The 17,177-nt window shown below is 37.3% G+C and overlaps 1 protein-coding gene across 12 annotated transcripts in view; it reads right to left on the bottom strand.

Moving 5' to 3' along the window:
* Window positions 1-17,177, bottom strand: part of ZFYVE16 (zinc finger FYVE-type containing 16) — a 56,960-nt gene that overhangs the window by 36,500 nt on the left and 3,283 nt on the right. For 6 of the 12 annotated variants that reach the window (XM_081503795.1, XM_081503794.1, XM_081503790.1 and 3 more), the window contains exons 2-5: window positions 16,819-16,942; window positions 5,295-5,403; window positions 2,377-4,649; window positions 751-847 (exon numbers count right to left, since the gene is read on the bottom strand). In XM_081503795.1, the coding sequence (XP_081359921.1) occupies window positions 751-847; window positions 2,377-4,649; window positions 5,295-5,364 (2,440 nt within the window). In that variant the 5' untranslated portion in view covers window positions 5,365-5,403; window positions 16,819-16,942. Of the gene's footprint in view, window positions 1-739; window positions 848-2,376; window positions 4,650-5,294; window positions 5,404-16,818; window positions 16,943-17,177 lie in introns of those variants that run through there. The other 6 variants (XM_081503791.1, XM_081503797.1, XM_081503799.1 and 3 more) reach the window with 3 other exon arrangements.

The following is a 17,177-nucleotide window of genomic DNA, read 5'->3' as shown; positions in this document are numbered from 1 at the left end:
TGGTCTTAAAAGTCCCAAGTAATATTTGCTGGGAATTAAACTGTCAACAAATCTTTAAAAATGCCAAGAAGTACTCAAAAGAACAAACGTGTATTTGAAGAAAAAAACAAACATACACATATATAGACACATACACAACTGTGAGAACTCAAGTAAGACCACCAAGATTTTTGCTGATAATAATAGTAAACTAGCTAAACATACAAACAAAATTATAAAACTGAGAAAGGAAAGAAATATGTAAAAGACTGAACTATACAAAGTGTTAACAGTCCTATGAATTTATATAAAAATTATAAATATTACTACCTTATCTTTCATTCCCACTGTAGGTTGTAATTTTCTATAAGGTGGGAACTATTATCTTGCCTTATGCTATTAATATATAAGACTGGATATTATTTACTGGTAGATATTCTATAAATGTTCAGATTAAGATGATGAAGATGACAATGATGGTGACAAAAACAAATAGGCAGATGAAATGCAGCATTTAGGGACTTGGTACCTGTTAAAAGTTAATGAACTGCCATTCCAGAAACTGAATGCTTCCTTTCCAGACTGGTAGTAATAATTGTGATAGTAGAACAAAAAGAAGAGAAACCAAGCCTTGGGATGTCCCACCTAAGCCAGATAAGTCAACACTAGGTCCTCGCCTTAAGAAAATAAAGAAGTTTATCTTTGTCACAATCTAGTTGTTTTTAAGATATATTCAATTACTGGAAGAAGATATGTCAGGTTAATACTCACCTTTACTAATAGTCTCATAGCAGACTACACATACTCTTGCCTCCTTCTCTAGATACTGCAATTTACACTTCCTATTACAACAGACACCGCAAAATACCTGAAGAAAATAAAACATCAAATTTGATTTTGTTTCAAGCATGGTTATACCTACTGGAGGCAAACACCATTTTTCTGATTACATGACAATTTTTCTAATCACCGTAATCATAGGCAATTATTAAAATGATTCTTTTTATTTTTATTGTTTTACTTAAACGAGGTTTCTACAATTTAAAATTATATTACTGATGAGAATTCCTTTAAATCAATTATGCTAATTAGAAGGGAAAAAAACTTTCTTAATTAATAAGTTCACAATTTTAAAAGCTTTCTGTCATCCTTTACAGCCCTCTTTTTTTTAACTTTTTGGCTGTGCTGCATTGCATGTGAGATCTTTGAATCCCAATCAGGGATCAAACCCACAATCCATGCAGTGGAAGTACAGTCTTAGCCACTGGACTGTCAGGGAAGGCTCCTTCCTTTACAACTTTTAAAAGTAGAATGTTATTCAAAAGAGAAACAGACTCAGATTTATAGAGAACAAACTAGTGGTTACCACTGAGGAAAGTGGGGAAGGGCAAGACAGGGGTAGAGGATTAAAAGGCACAAGCTAACAAGTATAAAATAAACTACAAGGATATGTTGTACAGCACAGGGAATATAGCTAGTATTTTATAATAACTACAAATGGAGTATAATCTTTAAAAATTGGGAATCACTATGTTGTATACTTGAAACTTTCATAACATTATAAATCAACTATACTCAATTAAAAAAACAAACACAAATAGAGGGCTTCCCTGGTGGCTCAGTGGTAAAGAATCTGTTGGCCCATGCAGGAGACACAGGTTCCATTCCTGATCCAGGAGGATCCCACATGCTGCAGAGCAAATAAGCCCGTGTGCCACAACTCTTAAGCCTGTGCTCTAGAGCCTGTGAGTCGCAACTATGGAGCCCACGGGCTGCAACTACTGAAGCCTGAGCACCCTGCAGCCCATGAGCAGCAACAAGAGAAGACACTGCACTGAGAAGCCCGTTCACTGCAACTAAAGAGTAGCCCCTACTTGCTGCAACTAAAGAAAAGCTGAAAATGCTGGGAAAAAATGCAATGTTATTTCTATAGCCGAGTCTTAGAATTCACAATTAAGACAGAACACAAATGAAGTCATCTTCAGTGTTCCGAACCTCATGCAAGTCAATCTGCTTTTTTTCTCAGTGTTTACCTCAGGTATCAAGCATAACACTACCTGCAGAGTAGTCCTGAAATTAAGTATTCAAGGATAAACTGGAATCTAACTGAATTCCACACAACCGATGTGTTAATGTCAGGGAGAAAATGACACATATTGTTAGATTTCACAAAAGTTAGTGTTCCTCATTTCCCAGTATGTAATACCCATGACTGTGTGACATTTATTCAAACCTCAAGCAATCTATAAAAGTGGCATTTATATTTCCACATAAATGAAAAACAATGATTTTAAATTAACTGAATCTTTTCATCATCTATTAATCAGTTTTTCCGTCACATAAAATTTCAATTAAAATGCCTCAAAAGAATAAAAGACAAACATTTTTATAGCTTACTTTTCCACATGCTCGGCAATGATGTCTCCGTTTCGTAAAAGTAAATTTGACTTGACAGTTCATACAATTTGGAGCTTCTGAATCAGGAACCCAAGTAGGTTGTTTCTGGCCCAAAACAAGGCCATCTTTGCAAGTGTTTGCAGGAAGAGATTCTTCATGTGCAGTTACAAAACTGGACCCACCTTCAAAATTACTTTCTATATCAATGTAATTGGAATTGAAGCTAACCTGAGGATCAGTCACAGAATCTGTAGTACAGGTGGTTGGAACAATGGTATTTGCTATCCTGGGTTTACTTTCAGGCATATTTGGAATATCCAGTTTATTTGGTTCCTTTGAACTCCTTGTTCTTGATGGAACACTAAACAATTGCTTAGGTCTGGCCCCTCCAACATGAACAGACTGACTGTTACTATCAGAGACTGATAATTCATTTGTAATCTCAGACTTACTGCTAGATAACCCTTGTTCAACTGGAACCGTACTTTTTTCGCCTAAAGAAAGGCTACCATTTTCAGCTGTATTTTGTTTATCAATTGTTTCACAAATCATATTAATACCAGGACTTTCCCCAGTAGCTCCTGCCTCAGCATCGAAATATATATTATCAATATTTCCATCATCTAGGCCTTTCATATCTATCTGATTCATTTGAGATTTTGCATCATTTATATTTTCTTCAAATGATTTTATGTTACTCGTCTGAAGATACTGTTCAGTGAGAAAGGCATCAAGTTCAGCATCACTAATTGGTGCGCCACTTTTCATGCCTTCATCAATGTTAAAGTAATCTAAGTCTTGTCCATCAATATCACTGCTTGAAAAAGTGAGACCTTCACAGTGATCAGGAGATTCTGGGGCACTAGCACCAGAAAGCTCTATTTGAGATTCTGCAGCTGTACAAGAACTGCTGTTATCAGGGTAATCCATAGATTCAACGCTAATTACCATCTGGTTAGAATCTACCTTTCTATCTCCCATCTTTTCAGTTAATGGCTGATGAAGTATATTTTCATATTTATCCTGTTTCAAAAGATCAGTCTCCTTCAAAGATTCCCCACTTGAAGTAACCTTCTTCTGTATTTTTTCATGTACAGTCACTGCATCCTGTACATTATCTTTATTTTCATTCTGGGGTAAAAAATCACCATGACCTTTACTGTCAATTAAAGACCCACACAAAGACCCAGGTACTGGAAGACAGGACAATGAGGAGTATGTATTTTCACTTGAAACATGTAAAGCTGAAGCAGAATCTTGGATTACATCTTTATTATCGTTAAGATCTAAATTTCTTGAGCCTTCTTTTGCAGATTCTTTTATAAACATAGCAGTCCTATCTTCCTCAAAGGAAAAGTCAGGTAACTTGGAGTTATCATCTCTTAAATTTGAATCATTTAAGCATAAACCTCCATTTTTTGGAAGACTGCAAGACAAAGCAGTTGTGCTGCCTCCTTCTTGTAAACATTCTGTGGCAGCTTTAACTGGCACCTCTTCCTCCTCTTCTACCAAACAGCCAACAGCTTTTACTAATTCACATGGCTGGTTCTTGTGTTGTGGGTGGTCTTTGGCATCAAACACTTTGGAACTTTGTTGAGTCAAAGCAGATGGCATGTTAAAATCAACAACTGGTTCTGACTGATTAGAGATCTTTTTATCCTCTAAATTTTCTTTTTCATTGTAATTACATGAATCTGAAAGTGCTGTATCTACTTTTACAGCAAATTCTGTAGTTCCACTGATTCCTCTGTTTTGTAATTCAGAGCTGACATCATTCTGTTCCTCTCTGACTGTATTATTACCATGGTCTGTTGAAGACACACAAAAAGTTTCTGACACTGAAGATAAATCCAGTCCAGTCAAGGAATCTGCACTAGACTTCAAATCATCTGGCAATAATTTTTTAATATCTTCTTCACTATTAGTTACATGAACTAAATTACCCATGTCACTTATCAGATCACAGACAGGTTTACTACATCGTCCTATATATAGAGGCTGGATTTCATCTGAAGTGCCACCATCCACAGAAGAAAGGAGATCAAGTCCTGTTACATTTTTTTCATTTTGTATAGAAGTTAGTCCCTCAAGTATTTTTTCACTCAGGGCAATCTGATTTGTCTCATAACCTGTTTCTGATGAGACACAACAATTAATGCACTGTTGATCCTTTGGTACCAATGAAGTTACTTGTGAGGCAGTCAACTCTGAAGAGATTGAATAGTGCTTAGAATCATACGCCTTTTGTGCATCTTGGAGAAAATCTTGTTCATCTAATTAAAATAGGAATATGATGTTAGTCAGGAGACCCAAATCAAAATTATTACAAAGATGTTATGGTTTCTACAACTTCTAAGCTTGTTTTTTTTATACCAGAGGTAGATTAGTCTCTTGCAGAATGGTAATAATTCCAGAATTATTTTTATTTGAATTTAAACTATTTGGAGTTTTTACCTTTAAATGTAGATGTCATAATATGATAGAAACTCTACTTAAAGTAACTCTGTTGTACTATAAAAACCAGACTAAGGAAGAGCTGAAAAACAATCTTAACTCTCTGTGCTGCCCACTGGTTTCCTTGTCTTCATCCTAAGATGGGGAAAACACTATCTGTCATAGTAATGAAATACCAAGTTCACCAAGAACTCTCAAGTTGCTTTTAGCTGGTTCATATGCTGGTTTTAAAGGTCTTTCTTTTACCTAAATTTATATCTGGAAAGAAACTTCTAGTTTTCTTACTTCTATGTCTGACTATTGGTTCTATTCAGTATAAGAATACACTAATTCATTATAACGAGATATGTGAATGTTTTACAGAAGATAACCATGTGACCAAAATTGAAGCCATATTTTGCTAAGAGTACTAATTACTGACATTTTAAAATTACATTAATGGTACAAATGAAAAATCAACAAACCTGGATTCTGTTCAAAATCATCAAGAAGTCTGTCCAAGTCACTGACTGCTGCTTTAAAATAACTGTCCATTCTACTTGTAGACTTATTCAGAATTTAATTCTTGTGTGGCTAAAAAATACAAAGTATGATAGTTCCTTTAATTCTCTAATACATGAATATTAATACCGTGTATTGCATGCCAAGAAACATAGTTAGGGAACAGACACAAATAAAATTTAAGAGTATTGCTTTGAAGAATCTGTGATTTATTTGGGGAAATTCCTCTATACATACAAAAATGACATGAAAGCAAACTCTTAACAATATAACATGTATACGTAAACTACTGTAAAATTTAAAACACTCATCTAAATAACTCATGGGTCAAAGAATTCATAGTTGAAAACTAAAAATGGTTGTAAGTACCATGTATCAAATAATATAAAATATACTACACATAAATAATACTGCATGTAAAAACTTGTGAGAATGAGTAAAAGTAGCACTTTAACAGATATGTAGAGACTTAGATGCTTAAACTAGGAAAGAAAGAATGAAAAAAATAAGCTAAGAGCAGAAATTAAAGATACAGAAAATAAGCATAGGAGAGAGGTACAAGAAAGCTAAAATTAACTTTATGAATAAAGTAGATGAACCTTTGATTTGTGGCAGGAACTCCACCAAATAAGCCTGAAAGACCTTGAAGGAATCTATCAATGACTAATGGGACAATATAAAAGAACACAGGGGCTAAGTTGAAGGTGATCCCACTGGCTTAAATGGGACAAGTGAACATCAAATAAATGAGGCCTGACCACAAATCAATGGATTAAAACACACACACACACACACACACACACACCCCAAGAGATCATAATGATACTAGAAATAAAAACCACCACTCAAAGAGAAAAGAACTAAGAATTTATTTTGCCCTTTATTTACAAAATGTACTTTAGGATAACAAAACAATTGCTAAGGAAGAGTTCTTCAGATAAGAATTCCAGTTGATAAATGCAGAAGGATATTAACATTTTAAAAATCATCTCTTCACAGTCCCGAATGCAATAAATGGACTAGGCAATGGCTATCAATGTACGTTAAAACTGCTTGATGAAAGGCTGGTGGGAAACTTTATAAAGTGGGATCAGGCCAATACGTATGAATCCAGTGATCAATTTCACCATCAATAAATGTGAAAGAACCAACCATTACGTGCTTCATGTGGAAGACACAGAATCACATACAAAATATTCTTGCCTTAAAAAACAAAAACAGTAACCGACTCTGAATCTAATAAAGCTTTTAGCACAAACTGCATGTCTACAGGAAATTGAAGCACAGAGGGACAAGCTAAACGACATCATAAGAAAGCAATTAAGACTAAGCGCAGAAGGGGGAGCGCTCCCAGCAACGCTCCTCAAACAGTAGACAGTGAATGACTTTTTAAGCTTTTCAGTCTGTTACCAATTGTTCCTTTCGTAAAACACAATACAAATTTTGCAATAATATACAAACAAAAAGATACACATTATTAAACACATGTGAATGGTGGCCTGGAGTAAGGAAAAGGAGAGGGAGATGAAAGGTAAAAGACAATAAACAATGAGAGCGCTTTACTAGAGCCACTGATGACAGTCACCACAAACCGGGGACACGAGGCTCAAAAAGATGATACTTCAAAGACGGATTGAAAAGGTTAGACAGAGCTTAATACAGAACCAAAGAACTGAAGACCTATCTGAAGAAATAACCTCTAATGCAGCCCAGAGAAATGGGGAAGAAGAAACTATGAAAAAGAAGTTAAGAAACATGGACGACAGAATGAGAATGCAGCCCTACAAAGGAGAATGGAGAGCATGGAACAAGTACGCTTGCAAAGATAATGCCAGGAGTTCCAGAACTGATTAAAGACACAACAGATACAGGTAACCCATTACCAAGCAAGAGAAATACAGTTGACCCTTGAACCACATGGGTTTGAACTGCACAGTTCACTTACATGCAGATTTTTTTCAATAGTAAATACTGCAATACAGCACAATCAGGGTTGGTGGAATTGTGGATATGGAAGAACCATGGGTACGGAGGACTGACTGTAGGTTATGGAAGAATTTTTGACAACAGAGAAGGTCAGCATCCCTAACCTTCACATGGTTCAACAGACTACAAAGAGGAATCCACAAGTACTCTATAGTGAAACTTTTGAATCCTGAAGACAGAAGAGACAGAAAGAAAGGGTCATCTTCAAAAGAACAATTAATTATGCTAGCACAAGGTAAACTTCAGAACACTTCTCAATAACAATGGCATGTCATCCTAATTCATTTAAGTGTATTACTTCTATTTCCATTTTTAAATTGGAATCATACATACACAAAAGTACATGAAAATACACAGACACCAAAAGAAAGAAAAGGAACTTGGAGAAAGAGATAATATAGGAAGAAGAAAACATCAAAGAAACTTACATTCTCAGAAAAAAAGCAACACAACTATAGAACAGCAACAGGAAGCCATACGTAACGAATATATGAAAAAAAAAGTAATCATGGAAATTGATAGCAGAAATCTAAAAATTCAAGTGAGGCTTACAGGACGTAGTAAAAGCAATGCTTAGAGGGGTTTTTAATAGATTTAAGTGCATATATTAAAAAAGGAGAATGATCTAAAAATCTATACTCTAAGCTTCCATCTTGGGAAATCAGAAAAAGAGCAATTTAAGGCCAAAGTAGGTAGTAGAAAACATAAATAAAATACATTAGAGCAGAAATCAATAAGTTAAAAACAGGAAAACAACAGAGAAATGAAGAAAATCACTGAAACCAAAAACTCTTTACAAAAGTAAAGCTGATAAACTAGGCTGATTTTAAAAAGAAAGAGATACAAATTACCAATATCAGAAATGAAAAAGGGGTCATAACTACTGATATCATGGACACTTAAAGAAAAATAGAGGAATATTATGAACAACTCTATATCCCCAAATTTGATCATTTCAATGAAATGGACCAATTTCTTGAAAAACACAAACAACCAAAATTCACACAAGGAGAAACAGATAACCTAAAGTCCTACATATATTAATGAAACTAAATTAATAATTAATAACCTTCCACAAAATAAGTCACCAAGTCTAGATAGCTTCACTTGTGAATTTTACCAAACATTTAATGAAGAAATGATCCCAATTCTCCAAAGTCTCCTCCAGAAAAATGAAGCAGAGGGAATACTTTCTGAATCATCCTATAAGACCAGCATAACTCTAACACCTAACCATAAAGACATTACAGGAAAGGAAAACTGCAGACCAATGTAGCTTATGAACACAGAAGTAAAAATCTACAAGATATTACCAAACTGAATCCAACAGTGCATAAACAGAATTATATACAACCACCAAACGGGATTTATCCAGGTATACAAGGTGGGCTCAACATCTGAAGATTAATCAATGTAATGTACCACATCGACAGACTAAAGAAGAGTTATCAAATAATCATACTGACTGATGCAAAAGAAAAACCACTTGACAAAACCCAACACTCATGATAAAAACTCTCAGCAAATTATTAGAGGGGAACTTCTTCAATTTGGTAAACAGTATCTACAAAATACCTATAGCTCCTTCCATGGACACATCAAAATAACTCTTTATTTTTAAAATATTTATTTATTTATTGTGGCTGTGCCAGGTCTCAGCTGTGGCATGTGGTTATCTTTGATCTGTTGTGGCATGCAGGATCTTTTAGTTGTTGCAAGGAAACTCAGTTGCAGCATGTGGGATTTAGTTTCCTGACCAAGGATCAAACCCAGGCTCTCTGCTTTGGAAACGCAGGGTCTTAGCCAGGGGCCACCAAGAAAGTCCCAAAATTACTATTTAAAGAGCAACCACTGATGAGAACCTACAGAAAAGGTCTTCTGTAACAATATGAAGAAGGAACCACAAGACGGACAGGAAAGGTGGAGACGTGGTACAGTCAAGACACATACGCCTGGGTGGGTGACCCATAAACAGCATAAACGATTGCAGAGGTTCTGCCCAAGGAATGAGAAGCCTGAGCCCCACAGCAAGTTTCCCAGCCTGGAGGTCCTGTAACAGGAGGACAAGCCCCCTAAAACATTAGGCTTTAGGCTTACACTCAGGAGAGCCAGAGGGCTGGGGGAAATAGAGACTTAAGAGTTCACACAAAATCACACATGCTCTGAGATTGAGGGCAGAAGCAGTAATTTGAAAGGCGGTTGTGTCAGATTCACCTGCTGATTTCAGAGAGCCTCTTGGAGAGGCAGGAGACAACTGGAGCTTACCCTGGGGACACAGACGCTGGCATCGGTGATTTTGAGGAGCTCATTCTACCATGTGGACACTTGTGATGATAAGCATCATTCTGGCTTATTAGCCACAGATCTGGACCCAACCAACAGCAGGCCAGCATCAGCTCCAGGACACCCCAGACCTCAAAGCCACCCATGTCAGGAAACAGCCCCACCTACCGGCAGGCCAACACCAGCCTCAGGACCCAGCTTTGCCCACTAATGGGCCAGTACTAATCCTGGGCCAATCAGCTCATGACCCAGCCCTGTCCACCAGCAGTACAGCATTAGGATTGGAACACCCCAGGCCATACAGCCAGTCATGCCAGGACCTGCCCCTGCCACCAGCAGCTGGCAGCCTTCACACTACTTAGGGCCTGGCAACCAAACCAGAGAAGAGGTCAGCCACACCTACCAGCATGCCCACAGCAGGCATCCCACCACAAAGGAAGGGCCCATGCAGTCCACCCAGAGTGCACTCTCCAGAGCACATAGGTCTGGGGATGAGAAGGGAGTGTGCTGCGGGACACCATAGGACACCTTCCACATAAGGCCACTAGTCCAAGATCAGGAAGTGTAACCAACCTATCAAATACACAGAATTAGAGACAGAATTAGGCAACACACGAGTATGTCCCAAATGAAGGAATGAAATAAAACCCCAGAAGCTGAACTAAGTGGAGATAAGCAACCCACTTGATAAAGAGTTCATGGTAACGATCATGAAAATGCTCAAAGCACTTGGTAAAAGAACAGATGAATACAGTGAGAAATTAGTTTCTAGCAAAGAATTAGAAAATGTAAAGAACCAAACAGAGTTGAATACAATAACTGAAAGGAAAAAATACACAGGAAGGAATCAGCAGTAGGATGATACAGAAGAACAGATCAGCGAACTGGAAGACAGAGTAGTAGAAATCACTCAAGCTGAACATAAAAAAAAAAGAATTATGGAAAAAAAAAGACAACTTAAGAGACCTCTGAGATGACACTAAATGTACTAACTTTACATTATAGGAGTTTCAGGAGAGGAGAGAAAGGAGCAGAGAACATAATTGAAGACATAATAGCTGAAAACTTCCCAAACCCTGGGTTTGGTGATGACCAATGACATGAGACATGCAAGAAAAATTGATAAGTTGGACCTTATTAAAGTTACAAACATCTGCTATGAAAAAAACACTGTTAAGAAAATAAGAAGACAAGCCACAGAGTGGGTGACAATAGTTGCAAAACACATAACTAATAAAGGACTTGTATCTAAAATCCTCAAAAAAACTCTTAAAATTCAATAATTACTGGGTTGGCCAAAAAAATCATTTGGATTTTTCCATAGGATGTTATGGGAAAACCTGAATGAACTTTTTAGCCTATCCAATAGATAACAAACAATCCAGTTTAATAACAGGCAAGAGTTCTGAACAGATGTGTCTCCAAAGAAGAAAGGAAATCAATCCTGAATATTCATTGGAAGGAATGATGCTGAAGCTCCAATACTTTGGCCACCTGATGCAAACAGCCAACTCACTGGAAAAGACCCTGATACTGGGAAAGACTGAGGGCAGGAGGAGAAGAGGCAACAGAGGATAACATGGGGTGGATGGCATCACTAACTCAATGGACATGAGTATGAGGAAGCTCCGGGAGATGGTGAAGGACAGGGAGACCTGGTGTGCTGAAATCCATGGGGTCACAAAGAGTCGGACACGAGTGAGTGACTGAACAACAACATATAGCACAGGGAACTCTGCTCAATTCTCTGTAACAACCTAAATGGGAAAGATTTTTAAAAAGAATGGATACATGTATATGTATAACTGAATCACTCTGCTGTACACCTGAAACAAACACAATTATTGTTAATCAGCTTACTCCAATATAAAATAAAAGTTAAAAGGCTTCCCTGGAGGCTCAGTGGTAAAGAATCCACCTGCCAGTGCAGGAGACACACATTTGATCCCTGGTCTGGGAAGATCCACATGCCATGGAGCAACTAAGTTTGTGCCACAACCACTGAATGTATGTTCTAGAGCCCAGGAACCACAAATACTGAGCCCAACTACTGAAGCCCACGTGCCCTAGGGCCTGTACTTTGAAACCTGAGAAGCCACTGCAACGAGAAGCCTGTGTGCCACAAAAAAGAGCCCCTGCTCATTGTAACTAGAGAAAAGGCTGCACAGCAACGAAGACCCAGCACAGCCAAAAAAGAAATAAATAAAATTGTTTTTTAATTTAAAAAAGATAAAAAACTTGCAAACAAGCATATGATAAAACACTGAACATCATTTATCTTTAGAGAACTACAGATTAAAATAATAAGGTATCATTTCGTATCTATTACAATGGCTGAAATCCAAAAAAAAAAAAAAAAAAAAAACCTGACAATACCAAATGCCCCAAGGATGCCAAGCAGCAAGAACTTTCGTTTATTGCTGATAGGAATGCAACATGTACGGTCACTGTGGAAGACACCTTGGCGGTCTCTTATAAAACTAAACATTGTCTTACCATATGATCCAGCAACGGTAATACTAGGTATTTACCTGTCATGTAAATACATTTAACAGGAGGCTTCCTGTGTGCTGTTTTCAGTCTTGCATGAATTCTATGTTCCTTAACAGCACCTGAATACAGGTGCCAGAGAGCTGGCAAGCCGGCTTTCGGGAATAATAGAAATTCATGTATCTCATTCGTATGGAAATTCCATACGGTGAACAGCAGCCAGTTACAACTCTTCCCTTCCTATATGTAAAGTAACTTTTACAACCCCCTCCACTGAGAATGATTCTAGCCTCTGGCTTTCTGGATGACTTGTTAGATTTTTGATCCCTGTCTCTGCTAAAAAGGGCTATCTTGTAGGAGAGTATATATATGCCCACAGTATGTTAAATAAACGCCTTTGTTCCATTAGAGCACTGGTCCCCGTGTGTGTCCCCCACCCCCCACCCCCGTCCCCTTCATGCGGCTCAGCCTCTTTTTTCCTTTCTTTCACTTTTTTATCAGTCGACTCTGTACCCCCAAGTTCCGGTCCATTAAAGGACCACAACATTTACCCAACTGACTTAAAGATTCATGTCCACACAAGCACTTAGATGTGAAAGTTTATAGCAATGTTATTCATAACTGCCAAAATGTGGAAGCATCCAAGATGTCCTTCAATAAGTGAGTAGATAAATAAACCTTGGTACATCCACGCAAGGGAATATTATTCAGTGATATGAAGAAATATACTATCAAGCCACAAAAAGATGGATGAATTTTAAATGGGTATTGCTAAGTAAAAGAAGCCAGTCTAAAAAAATCTACGTAGTATAGGTTTCTAATTTTATGATATCCTGGAAAGGGTAAAACTAGAGAGACAGGAAATACATCAGTGATAATCAGTGCTCTAGACTAGATAGACTAGAGGAGGACTAAACAGGTAAAGCAAAGTGGATTTTTTAGAGTATTGAAATTATTTTGGAAAATACTATAATAGTGAATACAAAACATTAAGCGTTTGTTAATATCCATACAACTTTATAATACAAAGTACAATCTCAATGTATGCAAATTTAAAAAATATTAGAAGGCTGGAGAACTCAGATGGAATGCAGAATTTGAAAAAAGAAGTCTAAATGCATTATGAATATATAAGACAACCATGCTGAACAGTATGGAAAAATAAAGTTCTACCTTGGGAAATGACTGGAGTCTAAAAGCAACACAAGCATTATATTCTAGTTCAGGGATTCACAATCTCCAAGATCTAATGCCTGATGATCTGGGGTAGAGCTGATATAATAATAATAGAAATAAAGTACAGAATAAATGTAATGCACTCAAATCATCCTGAAACCACCCTCCCTACCCCAGTCCACGGAAAACTTGTCTTCCATAAAACTGATCCCTGGGGCCAACCACCCAGCGGTTGAGAACTGCTAGTTGATAAAACTGTTTCTCATGGGGGTATGGGTTAATTCTGAAACCATCATGCACATATGCTAGAAATGAAATTAAATAAATGGATGGCTGATGGTGGGAGCAAGGTCCCCCACTTTTAGAGGGAAAGATTATAGATAAGTTAAGGGGAAGAAGCTAGAATATGATTGATATGGTAACAAATTTGAGTTGGAGACATCAGAATAAATTCATGTTCATCTTAATATGGACACAGGTGGTTACACATTTGTAATAATTTTTTACTTGAAATATTTATAGATATTATCATAAACCCATTTATCTATTGCTCCATCAGCTAAAAGAGCCTAAAAGCAAGACAATCATAGTGACAACAAACACACTAGAGCCAGGTCCTGGTTTCTTCAACAAAAGGAACCAAGGTTCCTTGCAGAAATCGCTAACTCTAAGACCGGGACAGAAAATATACCAGAAGAGCATGGAGTATCTTATAATGCCAGAAAGTAAGGAAATGCATGTGCACATACATTGCACACAGACAATGAAGGAGGTATGTCAAAATCTGCCTCCCATTTGGTCTTTTTCAGGAACTACTAGAAAATGTACTTTGCCAACATGAAGGTAATAGACACCAAGGAAGAAAGACCTGACATCATGGAAACAAGCTATCCACCACAGGGGAGAGACAAAAGAAATTCACAGATGACCATAAACGGACACTTCAAGAAGACAGCTGTGCAACAGGTCTGGAGAGCTACCCATCAAGATGGAAGCAGGGTGACAAGAGAGATGCTGCAAAGTAAACAAACAGATTATCTGATACGTGTGAATCTACCAAAAGATTTACGTCTTGTCTGAAAGGTTGTTAACATATTAAGATAAAAAAAAGATATATTAAAAAACCAAGATAATTTTACCTATAGGAAAAACACAAAATTATACAAGAACATATCATTATAATATACCACCTAGCTCAGCTGTACAAAATATTTACATGTGTGCTGTGTGCTCAGTCATGTCCAACTCTTTGGGACCCTTTGGATTGTAGCCTGCTAGGTTCCTCTGTCCATGGGATTTTTCAGGCAAGAATACTGGAGTGGGTTGCCATGCCCTCCTCCAGGGGATCTTCCCAACCCAGGGATGGAACCTGCATCTCCTTGTCTCCTGCACTGCCAGGCAGATTCTTTACCACTGAGCCATCTGGGAAGCCCCTAAAAATGAACGTATAATATGCAAACATAAAGGAGAGAAGTACGGTATTTAAATATGGAGGATGGTATAACAAAACTAAACTCCCATCTTCTGTAATAGGAAGTTGGTAAATAGTATCTAAAACTTACTTGTTTACTTTGTGGTAGGATGGGAGTAGGGGGGAGAGAGAGCTGTATAAGAAAGCATGCTATTTAAAAACCTAGAGGTGAAAAACTGGAGAAGGAAATGGCAACCCTTTCCAGTATTCTTGCCTGGAGAATCCCAGGGACAGAGGAGTCTGGTGGGCTGCCGTCTATGCGGTCACACAGAGTTGGACACGACTGAAGTGACTTAGCAGAGGCGAAAAAAAGAGTTGAATAATTGCTGACTGTGGGGCAACATTTCTCGATAAAGGTTCTGTCAGAAAACTAATCCTTAATGCCCTGAGGCATCCACTCTATGTAATGAATTAACATCTCTCCTATGCATCTAAAGTGTTACTGCAGTTGACCCTTTAACAGTGGGCTACGGGAGCTGACTCTTCATGAAGGTGTGTATAACTTACAGCTGGCCCTCCATATCCACAGTTGCTCACTATCTGAAATTCCTCTGTATCCATGGATTCAACCAAGCAGGAACATGTAGTACTGTAGTATTTATTTACTACTGGAAAAAATAAAGGTCCACAAATAAGTGGACCTGCAGCTCAAACTTGAGTTGTTCAAGGGTCAATTGTAGTTATAAATCACCCTTGGGGGAACTGAGAAAACAGTAAAATTATTTTCTGTGTTTGTGATTCCGATGAGGAACACTTAGAAAAGCTGCTTCTGCTTTTGCTTCTGCAGAGTGGGATTTACGGGAGAGGATGAGGGCAGAGGGCTATTTTTGATTGTAAGTCTTGTAGTATTATCTGACTTTTTAAATTAGGTACAGGTATCCTTTTGATAAATATTACGTTAAAAATAAACATAGCAGAAAGTAATAAAGGAGCTCTGAATACAAAATGTATCTAAAAAATAAAGTGCAAAACTGAAAGAAACAATTCTCACTAGAAAAAGCCAGATAATTTTTCTTAAAGAATATAAAATTTATTAAGTAATACTTAATAAAGTATTTCTACTTACAAAGTATTTCTACTAAATAGCATTGTACTACTAAGCACTATGTTCTTTAAGGCACCTAAAAGATACAAATAAAGTAGGATAATTAAATCATAATCTAATAATTTATAGAAGGTATAAAATATTTATACCAGAGTGGGTTGTCATTCCCTTCTCCAGGGGATCTTCCTGACGCAGGGATCGAGCCCAGGTCTCCTGCACTGCAGGCAGATTCTTTACCATCTGAGCCACCAAGGAAGTATGATACTGAAATCTTTTGACATGAAATCTTATTAAACTGCACATACTTCCCATTTCAATCAAGATTTATTTATTGTGCCAGTAATCTACCTTGTACAGAAGATGCAAAAGAAATACAAGATATACTCCCTATTCTAAGGAATTTTATTTACATGTGCATAATAACTTGTTTTAAGTAGTATCTTTACTCACTTGGTTATTTACGTACACATAGTTTTACAAACAAATATTTACACTATTTAGTTTTACAAAAATGATTTTTAAAAATCTCTTCATGAGTGAAACCAAATTGACAACAACGTGGAAGATTTGTCAGAAAACAAAAAACCAACAGTAGGGAGGCTCCTAAAATGGTTCAAGTGAGAGATGATGAGAGCGTGAACTGAGACAGATTACACAGAAAGGAAACAGATATAAAAGTGGCTAAAGAATATTGACTTTTGGAGACTGAAAACAAGGGAGAAAGCTAGGATTAGCTAGGTTGCCATCACAAGTGAGTAGGTGGCCAGCAGTAACACTGACCATAACAGGCAATACAAAGAGGAGAGATGATGAGAGCGTGAACTGAGACAGATTACACAGAAAGGAAACAGATATAAAAGTGGCTAAAGAATATTGACTTTTGGAGACTGAAAACAAGGGAGAAAGCTAGGATTAGCTAGGTTGCCATCACAAGTGAGTAGGTGGCCAGCAGTAACACTGACCATAACAGGCAATACAAAGAGGAGCGGGACTGAGGGAAAACAAGAGTTTACGTTTGCACTGGTGTTTGAAGTACCTTGAGAATGTCCTGGGGGAGATGTCCAATAGGTAGTTGAATGTAAGGATCTGGAATGCAGGAGAGAGGTCTGAGATAAAGATTTGGAAATTGGCAGCACATAGCTGTTAACAGATGAAATCACCTACGAAGAGAATACAGAAGAGGACAAGGGCCTGACGTCAGATAACTAAAGGTTACAACTGGTACTCCTAAAGCCACTCTGAAAGAACTTTGCCCAGAGGTCTATGTACTTCTATAGAAAAATATCCAATATATAATGTTAAAAGACAAAAAAAAGAAAAAAATCAAATTATAAAACTTCATGCACAGTACAAACTCATTGTTACAAATAAGTTGTAAAAAAAAAAAACAGTATT

The sequence above is a fragment of the Giraffa tippelskirchi genome, chromosome 6 (assembly GCF_054371585.1).
Source record: "Giraffa tippelskirchi isolate mGirTip1 chromosome 6, T2T-mGirTip1v1.2.pri, whole genome shotgun sequence".
In the NCBI taxonomy this organism is placed as follows: domain Eukaryota; kingdom Metazoa; phylum Chordata; class Mammalia; order Artiodactyla; family Giraffidae; genus Giraffa; species Giraffa tippelskirchi.
The sequence above is the reverse complement of the archived record's forward strand: the minus strand, read 5'-3'. Positions and strand labels throughout refer to the sequence as shown.